The sequence below is a fragment of the Anomaloglossus baeobatrachus genome, chromosome 4 (genome assembly GCF_048569485.1).
Source record: "Anomaloglossus baeobatrachus isolate aAnoBae1 chromosome 4, aAnoBae1.hap1, whole genome shotgun sequence".
Taxonomy (NCBI): domain Eukaryota; kingdom Metazoa; phylum Chordata; class Amphibia; order Anura; family Aromobatidae; genus Anomaloglossus; species Anomaloglossus baeobatrachus.
The window spans coordinates 609,670,164-609,692,195 of NC_134356.1; the positions used below are offsets into that span (position 1 = coordinate 609,670,164).

General features: G+C 49.6%; 1 protein-coding gene across 1 annotated transcript in view; it reads left to right on the forward strand.

The window, feature by feature from the left end:
* NCAPH (non-SMC condensin I complex subunit H) overlaps positions 1–22,032 on the forward strand; it is a 172,609-nt gene that overhangs the window by 149,264 nt on the left and 1,313 nt on the right. The window contains exons 14-17 of the mRNA XM_075346202.1: positions 16,927–17,067; positions 17,144–17,251; positions 20,963–21,045; positions 21,129–21,204. Coding sequence (XP_075202317.1) covers positions 16,927–17,067; positions 17,144–17,251; positions 20,963–21,045; positions 21,129–21,204 — 408 coding nt within the window. The remainder of the gene's footprint in view (positions 1–16,926; positions 17,068–17,143; positions 17,252–20,962; positions 21,046–21,128; positions 21,205–22,032) is intronic.

Genomic DNA, 22,032 nt, shown 5'->3' on the forward strand with positions numbered 1-22,032 from the left:
CAAGGGGGTCTGGGGCATATTTGTTTAAGTATTCCCAAATGTCGCGATGTCTCGCATCAGGTGATTGGGTATGTGGGGATGGGATGTTATAAAGTTTTGTATAGTAGTTTCTGAATTCTTCTAATATGTCAGGGGTGGAATGTATCTGGGTACCTGTCTGTGAGTTTAACGCTAATATTGGGGTTTGTGCCTGTCTGGGGTGAAGGGTCCTGGCTAACAATCGTCCACTTTCTTCGGCGCTCCATTGGGAGACCCAGACGATTGGGTGTATAGCACTGCCTCCGGAGGCCACACAAAGCATTACACTAAAAAGTGTAAGGCCCCTCCCCTTCTGGCTATACACCCCCCGTGGGATCACGGGCTGCTTCAGTTTTCAAGCTTTGTGCGAAGGAGGTCAGACATCCACGCATAGCTCCACTGTTTAGTCAGCAGTAGCTGCTGACTATATCGGATGGAAGAAAAGAGGGCCCATACTAGGGCCCCCAGCATGCTCCCTTCTCACCCCATTCCTATTGGCGGTGTTTGTTAAGGTTGAGGTACCCATTGTGGGTACGGAGGCTGGAGCCCACATGCTGTTTTTCCTTCCCCGTCCCCCTGAGGGCTCTGAGGAAGTGGGATCTTACCGGCCCCCAAGCCCTGAGGCCGGGCTCCATCCACAGACCCGTAGAACCTGCTGGATGCGGAGCTGGGTACCGTTCAGGGACAAGGCCCTGCAACTTTCAGGTACTCTGTGTCCCCGTATGGACGGCCGCGCACACTCCAGACTTGCTGGGTGTGCTAGTGCGCCGGGGACAGTAGCGCTGCGCGCTGGGGTTACAGTCACTGCAGTTTCGCTGAGGGACTTTATGTGTTGGGGACTGCCGCGCCGGCCGCCCCTGGAGCGGCGGCGCGGCTGAGACTTGTGGTGCGCCGGGGACTTAGCGCCGGCCGTGCTTTTACGACGGCGGCGCTTATAAATCTAGTCCCCGGCTTTTGCGGCCTAGCTCCGCTTCGTTCCCGCCCCCACCCTGTCAATCAGGGCAAGGGAGAGACGCTGTACGATAGTCAGCGCCGAGGGCTGGAGTCTGATTTACATACTCCAGCCCTCTCACTGGGCACAGTGGGACGCCAGTTCCCGCTCTTTGTCTGCACACGCCCAGGGCCCGCCCCTCTCCACAGGACGCCAGCAGCCATTCTTACATGCAGTCTGGCTGGAGAACGGACACAGGCTCTGGGAGACCCAGACAAGGGATTTCTGGCGACCACACACCCGCGTTAAGCGGGCGTTAAGCAGCACATTAGTGCTGGCCCCACTAGTGCCACAGTGTTATATTGGTGTATTTTTTTCTCTATACCATATATATATATATATTTCTTCAGCGCTCTATTGGGAGACCCAGACGATTGGGGTATAGCTACTGCCCTCCGGAGGCCACACAAAGCACTACACTAAAAAGTGCAAGGCCCCTCCCCTTCTGGCTATACCCCCCGTGGTATCACGGGTTCTCCAGTTTTCAAGCTTTGTGCGAAGGAGGTCAGACATCCACGCATGGCTCCACAGATTTTAGTCAGCAGTAGCTGCTGACTATTTCGGATGGAAGAAAAGAGGGCCCATATAGGGCCCCCAGCATGCTCCCTTCTCACCCGTGGATGGTGTTGTAAGGTTGAGGTACCTATTGCTGGTACAGGGGCTGGAGCCCCACATGCTGTTTTCCTTCCACATCCCCTTGTAGGGCTCTGTGGAAGTGGGATCCTGCCGGCCTCTAAGCTCTGACGCCGGGCTCCATCCACAGACCCATAGCACCTGATGGATACGGAGCAGGAGTACAATCAGGGACATGGCCCTGCATCATACAGGTACTCTGTGTCCCCGGCAGGCACAGACACACTCCGGGCTGGCTGGGTGTTGTAGTGCGCCGGGGACCGTAACGATTGAGTTGGTGTTCCTGCAGTTTACTGGGGGACTTTTGTGTTGTGGGAACGCAGCGCCGACCCCCACTGGACCGGCGGCGCTGCTGTGACTTGTAGTGCGCCGGGGACACGCCGACCGCGCTTTTACGGCGGCGGCGTTTATAAATCCAGTCCCCGGCTTTTGCGGCCTAGCTCCGCTTCGTTCCCGCCCCCACCCTGTCAATCAGGGTAGGGGAGAGACGCTGTTTCGCAGCAGCGACGAGGGCTGGAGCCTGATTTACATGCTCCAGCCCTCTCACTAGGCACAGAGGGAAGCAGGCTTCCCGCTCTTAGTCAGGAACGCCCAGGGCCCGCCCCCCCTCCTCTCCCAGGACGCCGGCAGCCATTACATGCAGTCTGGCTGGAGGAAGGACGCAAGGCTCTGGGAGACCTGGACTAGGGGGCTTTTGGCGACCACACACCCGCTCTTAAGCGGGCGGTAAGCGGCATTTCAGCTGGCCCCTCTAGTGCCTCAGTGTGCATTGGTGTACTGTGTCACCAGATATATATATTTATTTATTTCTTGCACGGTGAGGTCGCTTCCTGGCTGGATACCCCAGATCGCTCTGAGGAGGCAGCAACATGTCATCCACAAAACGCAAGGCTGCCAAGGCTAGGGCTGTGTACACTGCGTGTGCTGCATGTGGGGCTGCTCTACCAGCAGGTTCCAAAGACCCCCATTGTGTGCAATGCTCAGATCCGGTGCTGCTTCGCCAGCCGGAGTCCGGAGGGGTAGTGACCCAGGCTGAGACGCTTGTAAGTCCTGCCCCGGTGTCAGGGACAGACTTTGCAGTTTTTGCTGATGGAATGTCTGTGACTATGGCAAAAATCCTTGAAACTTTGCAATCCATGACTGGGGCTCAGTCTATGGACACGGCGAGGTCTCTGTCCTCTAATCCCCCTCAGTTGGAATTAATCCAGACTGCAAGGGGGTCCCCGGCTTCCCAGGCTGAGTATTATGACTCAGATGATAGCCCCAGCCACCCTAAGCGAGCTCGCTGGGAAAGACCCTCAACGTCATCACACTGCTCAGGGTCTCAGCGCAATCAGTCGCCCTGTGATGCGTCTGAAGAGAGTGATCAGGAGTCTTATCCTGGAACCCCTCTCAATCTGGATACCCCGGATGGGGACGCCATGGTAAACGAGCTTATCTCAGCCATCAATAGACTGTTGGATATTTCTCCCCCAGCTCCTTCTGCAGAGGAGGCAGCTGCAGAGCAGGAGAAGTTTCGTTTCCTCTATCCCAAGCGTAAATTGAGTGCTTTCTTGGATCACTCTGACTTCAGAGAGTCAATCCAGAAACACGACGCTCATCCAGAAAGGCGTTTCTCTAAACGTTCTAAGGATACACGTTTTCCTTTCCCCCCTGATGTGGTCAAGCGCTGGACCCAGTGTCCAAAAGTAGACCCCCCGATTTCCAAACTTGCAGCTAGATCCATAGTTGCAGTGGAGGATGGCGCTTCACTTAAGGATGCCAATGACAGACAGATGGACCTTTGGTTAAAATCTGTCTATGAAGCTATCGGCGCGTCGTTTGCTCCAGCATTCGCAGCCGTATGGGCACTCCAAGCTATTTCAGCTGGTTTAGCAAAAGTGGATGCTATCATACATCCAGCAGTGCCGCAAGTGGCGTCCCTTACCTCGCAGATGTCTGCGTTTGCGTCTTACGCTATCAATGCGGTCCTAGAATCTACCAGCCGCACCTCTATGGCGTCCGCCAATTCGGTAGTTTTGCGCAGAGCCTTGTGGTTAAAGGACTGGAAAGCAGATGCTGGTTCCAAAAAAAAAATGTTTAACCAGCTTGCCTTTATCTAGAGATAGACTGTTTGGCGAGCCATTGGCTGACATCATTAAACAGTCCAAGGGTAAAGACTCTTCCTTACCCCAGCCCAGATCAAGCAAACCTCAGCAGAAAAAATGGCAGCAGAGGTTTCAGTCCTTTCGAGGTTCGGGCAAGACACAATTCTCCTCGTCCAAAGGGACTCAGAGGACGCAAAGAGTCTCAGATTCCTGGCGGGCTTACGCACGCCCCAAGAAAGCAAATGGAGGAACCGCTTCCAAAGCGGCTACCTCATGACTTCCAGCCCCCCCCCCTCCGCATCTCCGGTCGGGGGCAGGCTCTCCCGCTTTTCCGACATTTGGATGTCACAGGTCAAAGACCGGTGGGTGACAAACATTTTGTCTCGCGGGTACAGAATCGAGTTCAGTTCTCGTCCTCCAGCTCGGTTCTTCAGAACCTCCCCACATCCAGACCGAGCAGATGCCCTGCTGCAGGCGGTGGACTCCCTAAGAGCGGAAGGAGTAGTGGTTCCTGTACCGCCTCAGGAACAAGGGCGAGGGTTTTACTCCAATCTCTTTGTGGTTCCAAAAAAGGACGGCTCGTTCCGTCCTGTTCTGGATCTAAAGCTGCTCAACAAACATGTGCACGCCAGACGGTTCCGGATGGAAACCCTCCGCTCTGTCGTTGCCTCAATGTCTCAAGGAGACTTCCTTGCCTCAATAGACATCAAAGATGCTTATCTCCACGTGCCAATTGCTACAGAACATCAACGTTTTCTACGTTTTGTGATAGGAAACGACCATCTTCAGTTCGTAGCTCTGCCATTCGGTCTGGCGACAGCCCCCCGGGTCTTCACCAAGGTCATGGCGGCGGTGGTAGCAGTCTTGCACTCTCAGGGACACTCGGTGATCCCTTACCTAGACGATCTACTTGTCAAGGCACCCTCTCAAGAGGCATGCCAACTCAGTCTACATGCTACGCTGGAGACTCTACAGACGTTCGGATGGATCATCAACTTTCCAAAGTCGAATCTGTCACAGTCGCTAACGTATCTTGGCATGGAGTTTCATACTCGAGCAGCGAGAGTGAAGCTTCCGCTGAACAAGCAGCGGTCCCTACAGACAGGGGTGCAATCCCTCCTTCAAGGCCAGTCGCACCCCTTACGGCGCCTCATGCACTTCCTCGGGAAGATGGTGGCAGCCATGGAAGCAGTTCCCTTTGCGCAGTTTCATCTGCGCCCACTTCAATGGGACATTCTCCGCCAATGGGACGGGAAGTCAACGTCCCTGGACAGGAAAGTCTCTCTTTCCCAGACGGCCAAGGACTCTCTACAATGGTGGCTCCTTCCCACCTCATTGTCTCAGGGAAGATCCTTCCTGCCCCCATCCTGGGCAGTGGTCACGACAGATGCGAGTCTGTCAGGGTGGGGAGCAGTGTTTCTCCACCACATGGCCCAGGGGACGTGGACTCCGCAGGAGTCCACCCTTCAGATCAATGTTCTGGAAATCAGGGCAGTGTATCTTGCCCTACTGGCCTTCCAACAGTGGCTGGAAGGAAAGCAGATCCGAATCCAGTCGGACAACTCCACAGCGGTGGCATACATCAACCACCAAGGAGGGACGCGCAGTCGGCAAGCCTTCCAGGAAGTCCGGCGCATTCTAATGTGGGTGGAGGACACAGCATCCACCATATCCGCGGTTCACATCCCAGGCGTAGAAAATTGGGAAGCAGACTTCCTCAGTCGCCAGGGCATGGACGCAGGGGAGTGGTCCCTTCACCCGGACGTGTTTCAGGAAATCTGTCGCCGATGGGGAGTGCCGGACGTCGACCTAATGGCGTCCCGGCACAACAACAAGGTCCCGGCATTCATGGCGAGGTCGCGCGATCAAAGAGCTCTGGCGGCAGACGCATTAGTTCAAGATTGGTCGCAGTTCCGGCTCCCATACGTCTTCCCACCTCTGGCACTCTTGCCCAGAGTGTTACGCAAGATCAGATCCGATTGCAGCCGCGTCATACTCGTCGCCCCAGACTGGCCGAGGAGATCGTGGTATCCGGATCTGTGGCATCTCACGGTCGGTCGACCGTGGTCACTGCCAGACCGACCAGACTTACTGTCCCAAGGGCCGTTTTTCCATCAGAATTCTGCGGCCCTGAACCTGACTGTGTGGCCATTGAGTCCTGGATCCTAGCGTCCGCAGGATTATCTCAAGGAGTCGTAGCCACAATGAGACAAGCTAGGAAGTCAACGTCTGCTAAGATCTACCACAGAACGTGGAAGATTTTCTTATCCTGGTGCTCTGCACAGAGAGTATCCCCTTGGCCATTTGCATTGCCCACCTTTCTTTCCTTCCTGCAATCGGGGTTGGAAAAGGGCTTGTCGCTCAGCTCCCTTAAAGGGCAAGTCTCGGCACTATCTGTGTTTTTTCAGAAGCGTCTAGCACGTCTTCCTAAGGTGCGCACGTTCCTACAGGGGGTCTGTCATATTGTGCCCCCGTACAAGCGGCCGTTAGATCCATGGGATCTGAACAGAGTACTAGTTGCTCTGCAAAAGCCGCCCTTCGAGCCTCTAAAGGACGTTTCCTTTTCTCGCCTGTCACAGAAAGTGGCGTTTCTTGTTGCGATCACATCGCTTCGGCGAGTGTCTGAGCTGGCAGCTCTGTCATCCAAGGCTCCCTTCCTGGTGTTCCACCAGGACAAGGTAGTGCTGCGCCCCATTCCGGAGTTTCTCCCTAAGGTCGTATCCTCGTTTCATCTTAATCAGGATATATCCTTGCCTTCCTTTTGTCCTCAGCCGGTTCACCGGTATGAGAAAGACTTACGTTTGCTAGATCTGGTGAGAGCACTCAGAATCTATATTTCTCGCACGGCGCCTATCCGCCGTTCAGATGCACTTTTTGTCCTTGTCGCTGGCCAGCGCAAGGGGTCGCAGGCTTCTAAAGCCACCCTGGCTCGATGGATCAAAGAACCAATTCTGGAAGCCTACCGTTCTGCTGGGCTTCCGGTTCCTTCAGGGCTGAAAGCCCACTCAACCAGAGCTGTGGGTGCGTCCTGGGCTTTGCGACACCAGGCTTCGGCTCAACAGGTGTGCCAGGCAGCTACCTGGTCGAGTCTGCACACTTTCACCAAACATTATCAGGTGCATACCTATGCTTCGGCGGATGCCAGCTTAGGTAGAAGAGTCCTGCAGGCGGCAGTGACATCCCCGTAGGGGAGGGCTGTTTTGCAGCTCTAACATGAGGTATCTCTTTACCCACCCAGGGACAGCTTTTGGACGTCCCAATCGTCTGGGTCTCCCAATAGAGCGCTGAAGAAGAAGGGAATTTTGTTACTTACCGTAAATTCCTTTTCTTCTAGCTCTTATTGGGAGACCCAGCACCCGCCCTGTTGTCCTTCGGGATTTTTTTGTTTTTTGCGGGTACACATGTTGTTCATGTTGAACGGTTTTTCAGTTCTCCGACGTTATTCGGAGTTAATTTGTTTAAACCAGTTATTGGCTTCCTCCTTCTTGCTTTGGCACTAAAACTGGAGAACCCGTGATACCACGGGGGGGTATAGCCAGAAGGGGAGGGGCCTTGCACTTTTTAGTGTAGTGCTTTGTGTGGCCTCCGGAGGGCAGTAGCTATACCCCAATCGTCTGGGTCTCCCAATAAGAGCTAGAAGAAAAGGAATTTACGGTAAGTAACAAAATTCCCTTCATTGCACTGTAAGGTCGCTTCTTGGCTGTATACCCTATATTGCTCTGAGGAGACGACAACATGTCATCCGCAAAACGCAAGGGTGCCAAGACACAGGCTGTATACGCTGCTTGTGCCGCTTGTGGGGCTGATCTACCGCCAGGTTCCAAAGACCCCCATTGTGTGCAATGTTCGGTCCCTGTGCCACTTCGTCAGCCGGAGTCTATGGTGGTAGTGGCCCAGGCAGAGTCACCGGTGAACCCTGTCCCGGTGACGGGGACAGAGTTTGCAGTTTTTGCTGACAAGATGTCTGTCACTATGACAAAAATCCTAGAGACCTTGCAGGCCAGGCCGGTCACTCAGACCATGGACACTGCTGCGTCAATGTTCCCCGGTCCCCCTCAGTTGGAATTAATCCGTGCTTCAAGGGGGTCCCAGGCATCTCAGGCTGAAGGCTCTGACTCAGATGACAGTCCCAGGCAGCCTAAGCGAGCTCGCTGGGAGAGACCCTCCACGTCATCACGTGGATCAGGGTCTCAGCGAGAAGAGTCTCTGCGTGATGAGACAGAGGAGGGTGATCAGGAGTCTAATCCTGACACCGCTCTCAATCTGGATACTCCTGATGGTGACGCCATGGTAAATGACCTTATAGCGGCCATCAATAGACTGTTGGATATTTCTCCCCCAGCCCCTTCAGCAGAAGAGGCAGCTGCACAGCAGGAGAAGTTCCATTTCAGGTATCCCAAGCGTAAACTGAGTACTTTTCTGGACCACGCTGACTTCAGAGAATCAGTCCAGAAACACCAGGCTTATCCAGACAAGCGTTTCTCCAAACGTCTTAAGGATACACGTTATCCCTTTCCCCCTGACGTGGTCAAACGCTGGACCCAGTGTCCAAAGGTGGATCCCCCAATCTCCAGGCTTGCGGCTAGATCCATAGTTGCAGTGGAGGATGGGGCTTCACTTAAAGATGCCAATGACAGACAGATGGACCTTTGGTTGAAATCTGTCTATGAAGCTATCGGCGCGTCATTTGCTCCAGCATTCGCGGCCGTGTGGGCACTCCAAGCTATTTCAGCTGGTCTGGCACAGGTGGACTCTATCATACGTCCAGCAGTGCCGCAAGTGAAGTCCTTAACTTCGCAAATGTCTGCGTTTGCGACCTATGCTATCAACGCTGTCCTGGACTCTACGAGCCGTACCTCAATGGCGTCTGCCAACTCGGTGGTTTTGCGCAGAGCCTTGTGGTTAAAAGAATGGAAAGCGGATTCCGATTCCAAAAAATGTTTAACCAGCTTGCCACTATCTGCAGACAGACTGTTTGGTGAGCAATTGGCTGAAATCATTAAACAGTCCAAGGGTAAAGACTCCTCCTTACCCCAGCCCAGATCAAGCAAACCTCAACAAAGGAGGTGGCAGTCGAGGTTTCGGTCCTTTCGAGGCTCCGGCAAGGCCCAATTCTCCTCGTCCAAAGGGACTCAGAAAGAGCAAAAGGGCTCAGATTCCTGGCGGGCTCATTCACGCCCCAAGAAAGCAACCGGAGGAACCGCTTCCAAGGCGGCTGCCTCATGACTTTCGGCCTCCTCCCTCCGCATCCTCGGTCGGTGGCAGGCTCTCCCGCTTTTGCGACATTTGGCTGCCACAGGTCAAGGACCGGTGGGTAACAGACATTTTGTCTCACGGGTACAGGATAGAGTTCAGTTCTCGTCCTCCGCCTCGGTTCTTCAGAACTTCCCCACATCCCGACCGAGCAGAGGCTCTTCTGCAGGCGGTGGGCTCACTAAGAGCAGAAGGAGTGGTGATCCCTGTTCCGCTTCAGGAACAAGGGCAAGGTTTTTACTCCAATCTCTTCGTGGTTCCAAAAAAGGACGGCTCGTTCCGTCCTGTTCTGGACCTAAAGCTGCTCAACAAGCATGTGAACGCCAGGCGGTTCCGGATGGAATCCCTCCGCTCCGTCATTGCCTCAATGTCTCAAGGAGATTTCCTTGCATCAATAGACATCAAAGATGCTTATCTCCACGTGCCGATTGCTACAGGGCACCAACGTTTTCTACGTTTTGTGATAGGTCACGAACATCTCCAGTTCGTAGCTCTGCCATTTGGTCTGGCGACAGCCCCACGGGTTTTCACCAAGGTCATGGCGGCAGTGGTAGCAGTCTTGCACTCCCAGGGACACTCGGTGATCCCTTACTTGGACGATCTACTTGTCAAAGCACCCTCTCAAGAGGCATGCCAACACAGCCTGAATGTTGCGCTGGAGACTCTCCAGACTTTCGGATGGATCATCAACTTTTCAAAGTCAAATCTGTCACCGACTCAATCACCAACGTATCTTGGCATGGAGTTTCATACTCTGCCAGCGATAGTGAAGCTTCCGCTGGACAAGCAGCGGTCACTACAGACAGGGGTACAGTCTCTCCTTCACGGTCAGTCGCACTCCTTAAGGCGCCTCATGCACTTCCTAGGGAAGATGGTGGCAGCAATGGAAGCAGTCCCGTTTGCACAGTTTCATCTGCGCCCACTTCAATGGGACATTCTCCGCCAATGGGACGGGAAGTCAACTTCCCTGGACAGGAAAGTCTCCCTTTCCCAGACGGCCAAGGACTCTCTGCAATGGTGGCTTCTTCCCACCTCATTATCACAGGGAAGATCATTCCTGCCCCCTTCCTGGGCAGTGGTCACGACAGACGCGAGTCTGTCAGGGTGGGGAGCAGTTTTTCTCCACCACAGGGCTCAAGGGACGTGGACTCAGCAGGAGTCCACCCTTCAGATCAATGTTCTGGAAATCAGGGCAGTGTATCTAGCCCTACTAGCCTTCCAGCAGTGGCTGGAAGGAAAGCAGATCCGAATTCAGTCGGACAACTCCACAGCGGTGGCATACATCAACCACCAGGGAGGGACACGCAGTCGGCAAGCCTTCCAGGAAGTCCGGCGGATTCTGCTGTGGGTGGAGGACAGAGCATCCACCATATCAGCGGTTCACATACCGGGCGTAGAAAACTGGGAAGCAGACTTCCTCAGTCGCCAGGGTATGGACGCAGGGGAATGGTCCCTTCACCCGGACGTGTTTCAGGAAATCTGTCGCCGCTGGGGGGTGCCGGACGTCGACCTAATGGCGTCGCGGCACAACAACAAGGTCCCGACGTTCATGGCGCGGTCTCGCGATCAAAGAGCTCTGGCGGCAGACGCCTTAGTGCAAGATTGGTCGCAGTTCCGGCTCCCTTATGTGTTCCCACCTCTGGCACTCTTGCCCAGAGTGCTACGCAAGATCAGATCCGATTGCAGCCGCGTCATACTCGTCGCCCCAGACTGGCCGAGGAGGTCGTGGTACCCGGATCTGTGGCATCTCACGGTCGGCCAACCGTGGGCACTACCAGACCGACCAGACTTACTGTCCCAAGGGCCGTTTTTCCATCGGAATTCTGCGGCCCTGAACCTGACTGTGTGGCCATTGAGTCCTGGATCCTAGCGTCTTCAGGATTATCTCAAGGAGTCGTTGCCACCATGAGACAGGCTAGGAAGTCCACTTCTGCTAAGATCTACCACAGAACGTGGAGGATTTTCTTATCCTGGTGCTCTGCACAAGGAGTATCCCCCTGGCCATTCGCGTTACCTACTTTTCTTTCCTTCCTGCAATCTGGGTTGGAAAAGGGCTTGTCGCTCGGCTCCCTTAAAGGGCAAGTCTCGGCACTATCCGTGTTTTTTCAAAAGCGTCTAGCACGACTTTCTCAGGTGCGCACGTTCCTGCAGGGGGTTTGTCATATCGTCCCTCCGTACAGGCGGCCGTTAGATCCATGGGATCTAAACAGGGTACTAGTTGCTCTCCAGAAGCCGCCCTTCGAGCCTCTGAGGGATGTTTCACTTTCTCGCCTCTCACAGAAAGTGGTCTTTCTAGTGGCGGTCACGTCTCTTCGGAGAGTGTCTGAGCTGGCAGCGCTGTCATCCAAGGCTCCCTTCCTGGTGTTCCACCAGGACAAGGTAGTGCTGCGCCCCATTCAGGAGTTTCTCCCTAAGGTGGTATCCTCTTTTCATCTTAATCAGGATATCTCCTTGCCTTCCTTTTGTCCTCATCCAGTTCTTCGGTATGAAAAGGATTTACATTTGTTAGATCTGGTGAGAGCACTCAGAATCTACATTTCCCGCACGGCGCCCCTGCGCCGCTCGGATGCACTCTTTGTCCTTGTCGCTGGTAAGCGCAAAGGGTCGCAGGCATCAAAAGCCACCCTGGCTCGATGGATCAAAGAACCAATTTTTGAAGCCTACCGTTCTGCTGGGCTTCCGGTTCCATCAGGGCTGAAGGCCCACTCTACCAGAGCCGTGGGTGCGTCCTGGGCATTACGACACCAGGCTACGGCTCAACAGGTGTGCCAGGCAGCTACCTGGTCGAGTCTGCACACTTTCACCAAACATTATCAGGTGCATACCTATGCTTCGGCGGACGCCAGCCTAGGTAGAAGAGTCCTGCAGGCGGCAGTTACCTCCCCGTAGGGGAAGGCTGTCTTCGCAGCTCTAACATGAGGTATTTCTTTACCCACCCAGGGACTGCTTTTGGACGTCCCAATCGTCTGGGTCTCCCAATGGAGCGCCGAAGAAGAAGGGAATTTTGTTACTTACCGTAAATTCCTTTTCTTCTAGCTCCTATTGGGAGACCCAGCACCCGCCCTGTTGTCCTTCGGGATTGTTGGTTTTTTTCGGGTACACATGTTGTTCATGTTGAACGGTTTTCAGTTCTCCGATGTTACTTCGGAGTGAATTTGTTTAAACCAGTTATTGGCTTTCCTCCTTCTTGCTTTAGCACTAAAACTGAAGCAGCCCGTGATCCCACGGGGGGTGTATAGCCAGAAGGGGAGGGGCCTTACACTTTTTAGTGTAATGCTTTGTGTGGCCTCCGGAGGCAGTGCTATACACCCAATCGTCTGGGTCTCCCAATAGGAGCTAGAAGAAAAGGAATTTACGGTAAGTAACAAAATTCCCTTCTTTATCTCCAAACTCAAAGATATTCCTACGAAATTTATCTCTGATACACAGTGATTTTCGATCAAGAATAGATAATATTTGGTGGCGGATAGTAGAAATTTCCGTTTTAATGGTGTCACTGGATTTGGTTTTGTTTATCGTTTCTTTATGGCCTAGTTGTGCTAACAGTTCTTTTAGTTCCCTTGCACTTTCTTTTTTAATTCTGGATCCATGGGATATGCAGACCCCCCTGATCATACATTTCAACGCTTCCCATTTGACCGGGGCAGGTGTGGGATCTGCCATATGATCTATTTTGAAGTTTGCAATGGTTTTATGAATATCCTCCAGGCATTGCTCATTCTTGAGCAGGTTGTCGTTCAGTCTCCATGTGTGTCCCACCCCCCCCATATCTCTCACCCCAATTTCCCCATATACTGGTGCGTGGTCCGACCAGAGAAAAACATCCATTGAACAACCCGGGGATTTGTCTAGCAGGTCGTGGGATATGAAAATGTGGTCTAGTCTGGTGTAGCTATTATGAACTGTGGAATGAAAACTGTAGTCTCTGACTCCGGGATGCAAGACCCTCCAAAGATCGACTAGTTTAAGGGATGTTAGTTCTCGTTTTAATCTGCGTAGTGCCGAGGAGGGGATTGCAGACCTACCAGAGGACGAATCCATGGCTGGATCCAGCACAAGGTTGAAGTCTCCTCCCAAGATGATACAGGTGCCACCCGCAAACTCTGCCAGCTTCTCCAGAGTCTCCACTCCAAAGGATACCTGGTCCTGATTTGGGAAATAGATGTTAGCGATTGTATAAGTATTATTCAGGAAAGATATTTTAAGAAATAGCCAGCGTCCCTCCGGGCTAGTGAGCGTGTCGAGAACTGTTGGCTGGAATGTCTTGTGAAAAGCAATGGAAACCCCACATGCCTTCTTGTTGGGGTGTGGGCCATGGAACCATGTCGGATAATTCTTGGTTTTACAGTTGGGAGTGTTGGAGGCTATGAAGTGTGTCTCTTGAAATAGGGCTATTTTAACTCCCTTCCTGTGCATGCGATATAGGATCTGACTTCTCTTTTCGGGTTTATTTAAGCCTTTAGTATTGTAAGTGCAAAAGGTGAGGTGCGACATCACAGAAAAGGGTAGGCAGGGTATAGGGAAAACCAAGGGGAGAAGAGAAAGAGCAGAGATAAGATAGTGGTGAAAGGTAAAATTAGATAAGCTAAGTAGGACTAGGGTGCCTACTGAGCTTAGGTATCTACTGGTAGACTATTGTCTAATGTGGCACTCTGCCACGTCCCTAATAGAGGTGCGGGGAAGCCTACGGTCTTTCAGGAACTCCCCTCTGCGGCGAACGCCCACAAGTAATATGAATAACAATCAACGTATACAGTCTAGTAGTGATTAATCACTTTTCCATTCCCCTCCCCCACACCCTCAATTACTTGGTGTGTTTTGGGTATGGATCGCACATCGGGAGGAGAACACGAGGCTATCAACTCAATATAAAATGCCATTAAACCAGAGCTCAGTATCAGATCCAGATGTAAAGAATGAAAGGGGGAGCAACAGATTGAGTGAGACAATAAAAAAAAAAAAAAAAAAAAATATGAAGTGGTGTAGGGCAAAGGACCAGAGGGGACGACGTGGGGAGAAGTGGGAGGACGGAGTGTAGGAGGCGTATGGAGTGGTGTATGTAGAGAGCATGTCTAAGAGGGGAGGAGAGGAAGGGGGTAGAAATTAGTGTAGGGCATGTGTCCTTTGTAAGTATGTGTGCTGGGGAGGGAAGATGGGTTGAGTAGAGTTAGTTGTAGGAAGTAGTGCGCTCATAGAAGGTGTGTGAAGAGGAAGACGCAAGGTGGGAATGATACGAAGGAAGAGGTATAAGGGGAGGGGAGAGGGGGCGAGTGGAGGGGAGTAGGGAGAGAGAGAAGGAAGAAGAAGAAAAAAAAAGGGGGGGACTAGGAAAGTAAGCGTGAGGAGAGAAGATACTGATACATGACGCTCTATGAACAGGTAAGCAGTCCAATACAATCAATTTATATCTCGCCTCCTGGTTTTCCAAGAAGTTTTTGTCCTTTTCTTTGGATGGTCAGCGATATTCAGCGGTGTATATCACGGGGGGATCCTCCACCCCCTCTCTTCTGGACTTGTCGCCAGTGCTCTCTTGGTGGTAAGGGTGCAGGGCCTCCCGGGGTTGGCCAATCTGGCAGGCTGATCATAGGCAGTTCAAAAGTCCCTAGGAAGTTGGGGAGGTCTCCCAAGGACCGGAAGACCGCCGACTTCCCATTTTTCTTTGCTGTGAGTTGGAACGGATATCCCCAGCGATATGGAACATCCTTATCTTTGAGGGATTGGAGTAGTGGTCTTAAGGCCTTACGTAGTTGCAGTGTCCTCCGTGCTAGGTCTGGTAGGACAATCAGAGGTGTCCCTTTATATGTACCCGCTCCTTTCTCTCTGCATCTTTGTAGTATGGCCTCCTTTTCTTTATAGAAGTGGACCCGACATATCACATCTCTTGGTCTGGCCGGATCAGGAGATTTGGGGCCTAGGGATCTGTGGATGCGGTCCAGTTCTATGCGTTGTTCTGGGTCACGTTGGAGGAGACGGGTAAAGAATTTTTGTGCCCATTCATCCAGCTGTGGTGGTGCCACTGCTTCTGTGAGGCCTCTAATCCTTAAGTTATTACGGCGATGTCTGTTTTCAATATCGTCTAAGTGGGTCAGAATGTCCTGTATCTTGGCCGTGTGCTCTGATAAGACTTGTTGATGTGATTCTAAATGGGAAAATACCTGTTCCTGCACCTCTTCTGTAGCTGCTACACGCTGGCCAATTTGTTTGATCTCTGATTGTATAGCAGCCATGTCCTGCTTGTGGGATTCCCTTAGTTTCCCCAACAAAGAGTCCATTTCCTGCCTGGTTGGAATTGATCTGATATGTGCTTTCCAATCCCAATCTTCTTCTTGCTCCTGTGTCTGGTCTGATTTATTCTTCTCTCCCTTGTTTCTGTGGGTGGAGGTGTTGGAGGGGGGGGGGGATCTTTGTTCTTTAGGTGATGTGTGCTGTTGTGGTATTACAGGCTCCTCTCCGGGTGTCACAGATCTGCTTCCCATGGCTGCTGGGGTCTGCTGTATCACAGAGCTGGGGCCCTGCTCTGCCTGCAGTTTATCTGGCAGTCGCTTTTGTGGCTGGGACAGGGGGTTTTCAACACTCCCTTCTGTAGTGTCCTGCTGTGCCTTATCTATGTTTATGGCTGAGCTGGCTGCTGTTATGTGAGGAGACAGTGAGGTCGCTCCACTGCATGTTTGCTGAGCGTTATCTCCTGCCTCAGTGTTTGCCAGCGCCATGTTGGAGAGAGCAGAGGTATCAGGCTGGGAGGCTGAGGTCCCGAAAAAGCGGGTGATATCTGTACCTTCCCCCTCTGGAGTCTGTACACTCGTCGCCCGTCCTCTCCTGCGTGCCATTACTGATCCTGGACCCGGTGAGTGCCTTTGAAGTGTGAGAATTCACCGCTGGTATGTGGGAGCTCCTTCTTACAGCATCTCAGTGTGCCATCGGCTAGCTCCGCCCCCGGCATGGCAGATTTTTATCAACAATGTCTTGGTATAATTATCGATTCATCCTTCCTTCAATCATATGAAGTTTGCCAGTTCTATACGCTGAAAAAAAAGCAGCCCCACAGCAAACTTCACTGCTGGAATGGGATTTTGGGAGTAATATGCAGTGCCCTTTGGCCCCTATACATGGTGGTGTTATGGCATCCATAGAGTTCAATTTTGGTCTCATCTGACCTCTCTATATTCTCCCAGTATTTCCCAGACTTGTCTAAATGTTGGCGAGCAAACTTTAAATGCACTTGAACATGCTTTTTGTGCAGCAATGGAGTCTTGCAAGTTGAGTGTGCATACAGGCCATAAAGGTTGAATTCATTACTTATTGTTTTCTTTAGGAATCAGCAGGTATAATTGTTTGTCTTTCTGTAGCTCTCCACAGGTGATCCTCAGCTGTTGGACAACTCTTCTGATAGTTCTTTTAGCTCATCTTTCTGAAATCTTGTGGGGAGCCTCTGGTTGTGGTCGGTTTATTGGGAAATGCTGCTTTTTCCACTCCGGATTATGGCCCTAACAGTGCTCACAGGGTCTTCAGTATTTTTGAAATTCTTCTCTAAACAATGCCATTAGTATGTTTTGCAACAATAAGGTTGTAAAGGTCTTGAGACAGCTCTCTGGTTTTACCCATCATGAGATGTTTCTTGTGTTGCATTTCTATAATGAGACACCTTTTTATAGGCCATTAATTGAACCAGCTGATATTATTTTTCACCAAGTAGCAGGATTGCTTTCTAATTTTTGAGGACCCTCCACACAGTCACTCCAGGCTGACATATGATGTGTGCTGCAGCAGGTTGACAATCCCATTATTTCCGCTTGATCCTCTATTTATTAGGGAAATGGGTCACTGACCTTTGACTGCACTTATCTTGACATAATCCTGCATGTCCACTAATTTTACGTTATCACTAAATCATTGTAGTCATTGATATAGCTCCTTACAGAATATTTGTTCTGCCTTATTCTTTAGGTTGATGATGACGGCTTTGATGATGATGGGACATTTATGGGAGCTAATGGTGAATTTACAGTGTGCAATAGGACAGAAATGACAGAAGAGAACAGGTTAAGTCTGGATGGGGAACACAACCTTATTGCAGAGCCTCAGAAGGTCAGTTTCACTCTTTGACAAAGTAAGTGTTGGAAGAAATTAGTTTCAGCGTGACATTTTCTCTATTTTCTTGCAGGTAAATAGAATAGAAATAAATTATGCAAAAACGGCAAAAAAGATGGACATGAAGCACCTGAAAACAAGTATGTGGGGGCTACTAACCAATGACCCACAAAAAAATGAGGTGAGTAGGCCTAGCAGGGGTGGTGAAGAGGAATTCTTAAAGGCAATCTGTCAGCAGGTTTTTGCTATGTAAGCTGAAGACAGCATGCTGTAAGGATTAAAACACAAAAAGCAGCTGTGCTTCTCTTATCAATGTTTGTGCATTGTTTACTTAAACTAAAAGGTTTATTACCCTATCATTGTAAGACCAGAAATTCACCTCCTGCTGCAGTGATTGACACCTCACAGTCAATATACAATCTCTGTAGAGAGCCTGGTGTGGGCGAGGATAGCTCATAGCTGTGCTGTATTCCTGAATCTAAATTCTTTGATTGTTTCAGAACAGCTTAAGCCAGTAATCTATGTGATACACCGTTGGATTCACAATCTCTTTGCCTACATTATGTTGCTGTCAGGTGGGGTAGCAAAAACCTGCTGACCGATTCCCTTTAAAGGGTTGTACATTGACTTACAAGCTAGTCAGCTATAGGTGGCGCTAGAGAGACAGTTTTCTTCCTTTTTCAGGAGGGTCACTCACATTTCCAAATTAATAGAAAATATGCAACATATGAAACACTAACCCTCTACAAGAACATTGTTACTTTAATTTTAAAAAAAAAAAATGTGCAAGTGTATGTACAGAAAAATCTACAACTATCCTTTGTGTGATATGAATACTATGTTTATATGCTTTTAGTGACTCACATCAAAGCCTGGGCAATTGAAGACTTTTGTGTACGTTACTCTCGTACATTTTTTAAAATACAGGTTGAGCAGATGTTCATCTTGTGAATCCTGAGTAAATAGTTAAATTGTGTGAATGTAAACACACTACTCAGTTATAAGAAAGAAATTGCACAAAGTACTGATGTGATGTTAACTACTTTCAGACCACCCGTAAACTGTAAACATGAGTTGGTCTGCACTTTACTATACATGGGCGTTCTAAAATGTCAGTGCAGAGTAATCTGTTTGCACTCGATTTTGTAAGAACAGGGAACTAGACTGTCAGTCACAGCCAGACTCCACGTGGAAAAGGCAGACATGGTTTATTACTACTTATACAGTATAGGAAGCAGTGCTGACGAGAATCTGAATTTTTCCTGTAACTGTGGTTATCGTACATGCCTCAGTTTCAGGGGAAATCCGCAATTAAAAAAATGTATTAATATGTTAAAATACTCCACGGGGACGCTGTAAGGTAGGTATTTCTTTGTTCGTTATTTTCAGTAAATGAGTTAATAAGAAAAATATATTTTACTGTTAAACAACCCCTTTAACTAAGATAGCTAAATGGTGTACGTAACTCATTCAGAGAAAATGAATAGAGCAGTAGGATGTTGATTTTTGCCATTAATGTTCTGAGCAAACAGATGCTAAAAGGCCTGGCCCCCGGTCACAGACTGACACTGATGCTAATTGATGAAACACAAGTTATGATTGCAAGTTTGTGTCTTTGCTGTGCTCTGAGCATAAATGGTGTGAACCTGTGCTCACATTTAAATGATCATTGTGGTATCAGCAAACGTTTCACAGATCAATTGCACAGCGAGTATAAGAAACTGTGATATCACAAAAATTTGCTTCTTTATCCACTTATGTACCACCTTTTAGTTGCCTTCTGAACTCCCCATCCACTCTGAAAGAGGCCTAAGACACACGGTGAGAAAATCGGTGCGACTGGAGTGCGATAAAACATCACATTCCACTCGGACCAATATTAGCCTGTGTGTCAGCGCACATGAGCGATTATTTTCTCAGCCCTAATCGGACCGAGAAAATAATTGCAGCATGCTGCGACTGTAATGCGAGACTATTTCTCTCACACCCATTCAAGTGAATGGGGCGAGAGAAAAATCTCACTGCACTCGCGATACACCGGTGTACCACAAGTGCAGGGCGAAAATGGCAATAGCCGGCTACAGAGGAGAGAGGGAGAGAAATCCCTCCCTCCCCTCCGCAGCACTGGCTCGCCCCTCCTCAGCGCCGGCCCACCCCCCGCAGCTGAGGTTTGATCGCATGATCGGACCTCAGTCGCAGGGACACTCGCATGACACTTGGCTCCCGCTGTGCTGCCAGCGTGAGCCGACTGCCATGCGAGGATCGCACTAGTGCCCCGTATGGCCCCGGCAAAATAGCTAAAATCCATCTTGATCAAAGCAAGACTCACTGCCAACACAGTGAAGTGTCAGGTTACATCTCTAGTCATACTTTATGGATGGAAAGGAGTGCAGCGCAATCAGCACAGTGAGAGAGAGACAAGCCGACACAGGCGGATAGAGCTGCAGCTTCAAGCATTGATTTTATCCTACCACAGACCTGGATTCACAGCCACACAGCTCAATACTGCTGTATAATGTCTTCTATGCTCCCACTGCTTGTGTGCCACTTAGCTAAAGGACAAGAATCCCTCGTGTCTGTGTTGTGTATGCGAGACCTCACAGCAGCTAGTCTCCACTCACTAGCTCAAAGACAAATGAAAAGTGGAGACAGCGAGGAAAACTGGTAAAAAGTGCAGGTTACATGTCATATAATGGCCATAAATAGCATTACTTTGCATGATCACACACAACAGCGTATACTAAAAATATACCTGAAACTACAAATATGCTTAAAGGGAATCTGTCAGGTGATTTGGAGTACAATATAAATGTTATCTTTAAATAGGGTTTAAGGAGACTTTTCAGGATCAGTAAGTTTTATAGCTCTACCTTATTCTGTTATCTTGTGGTAAACTACATATGATTCAGAGTCTCCTGCTAGTCAAGTGTATGTAAATACAATTTATGTATTCACTGCTCCCACCTCTCAGTGCATTCACTATCATTGCTCAGAGGTGGGAGGGGAGTATGGGTGGGGGCAGCAGTGCAAATTCAGGTCATATTTACTATAACTGATGTGCGCATTAGGAGGTGGGAGCAGTGAATATACAGTTTGTATTTACACATGCTTTACTAGCTACTATGTCACACTGAATCCTACGGAGCTTACAACAGGATGACAGGAAGAGGGAGAGCTATAAAAGTTACTGATCTTGAAAGGTCTCGTTAAGCCCTATTTAAAGATAAGGGTACTTTCACACTTGCGTTGTTTTCCTTCAGTCGCAATCTGCCCTTTTGGAAAACAGCAGAATCTGTTAACGGATTCTGCTGTTTCCCATAGACTTGTATGGATGACGGATTGTGCCAAAAGTACCTACGTTGCTTCCGTTGGCCGACGCTGCGTTGCTTCCGACGAGCGGAAGCAACGCAGCATGTAACGTTAATTGCTTGCGTCAAAATGACGCCGAGCAGCAGATTCCGTTGCTTCTGTTAAAATGTATAATGGCTCCCTATGGTAGCGGATTCCGTTGCAAAGTGCTTTACAACGGAATCCGCTGCTGGATTCCGCTAATTTCTACTGATCATGCCCAGAATGAAAAAAATGAAAAAAAAAAAACCAGAGCCGACGCATTCCATTAGACGGACGCCAAACGGATGCAACGGGTCCGTTATTTCACAGGAATCAGCTAACGGATTCCTGTGAAATAACGGATCCGTTGCATCCATTGACACCACAAAAATAACGGATGCATCACAACGACGCAGCAACGGACCCAGCAGATTTCGCCCAACGCAAGTGTGAAACTAGCCTAACATTCATATTGTGCTAGAAAATCACCTGACAGATTCCCTTTACAAATGATGGTACCACTGTTTAGTAGACTGTTTGTTTATTTTTTTTACAATTTTAGCCTGCACCTAAGAACGAAGCAGAGGTTACATTTGTGAAGGATGAGAAAGTTTTCAGCAATATCACAAGTGATCTTCAGAAGAGGTATGAAAAAAACCCAAAAAACTCTTTATTAGGTAATTATACATTTGTTTTAGATCTGACCATTTTTTTCTTGGGATCCATAGGTTACCCAATTCCATGGCACAGAACCTCTCTGTCCCCTTGGCCTTTGCTTGCCTTTTGCATCTTGCTAATGAAAAGGTGAGTAAGCAGAAGACAAGTGAGCACATAAACCCAGTACTTTATTATAATAATTCTTATTAATAATAATGATACGCAATTTAATTGCAATTTAGTAAGTCGGAGCTGGACAAAGAGGTAACACCTGATCTTGGCACCTGTTTTCTTCCATATAAATCATATATTTGGATAAAAAAAAAAAACAGTGATAGAAGTGATCTGGCACCTAAAATTTCTTTACTTTCCCACCCCTGAATAAGAGTTCAATGTTTACAATTGATAGGATTTTCCAATTGGCACAAATACAGCTCACCATCCTGAAATTGCACATGAAAAGGTGTACGGATCACATGGTTTTTGGCTTATTAGGGTTAGAGATAGCGTGTCATTAGGATTATGTAGAACATCATGATGGGCATACCTTTATTTAACAGGTATGATCCTGATGGCAGGTTCTCTTTAAAAGGGGTTTATACCTATGGGCTGGATATATTAAGCGTAGCATCTCCTGCTCCAGCAATGCATCTCTGCTGCTGTCGCCGGTCTTGACAAGCTGCAGTGGTGCTGTTACTACAGTGATTGGCTGCAGAGATGTAGATGGCATACGTCACAGTAGTTGTGTCAACAATAAAACCGGCGAAAAAGCTGCACTGAAACCGTGGTCAGTAATGGCAGACATTTATCTTGTTCCCAGACTTTTTTAAGATCGTCCATTAAAAGGGATGGTCGACTACACCGCATAGTGGCCACATCGATGTAACTCTCATAAAGAAGGCTTTTCCCAAATACCTTGTGTAGTAAATTGTGCCTCTGAGGGGCGCTATTGCGGTCCGCTCATCCCCATCACGT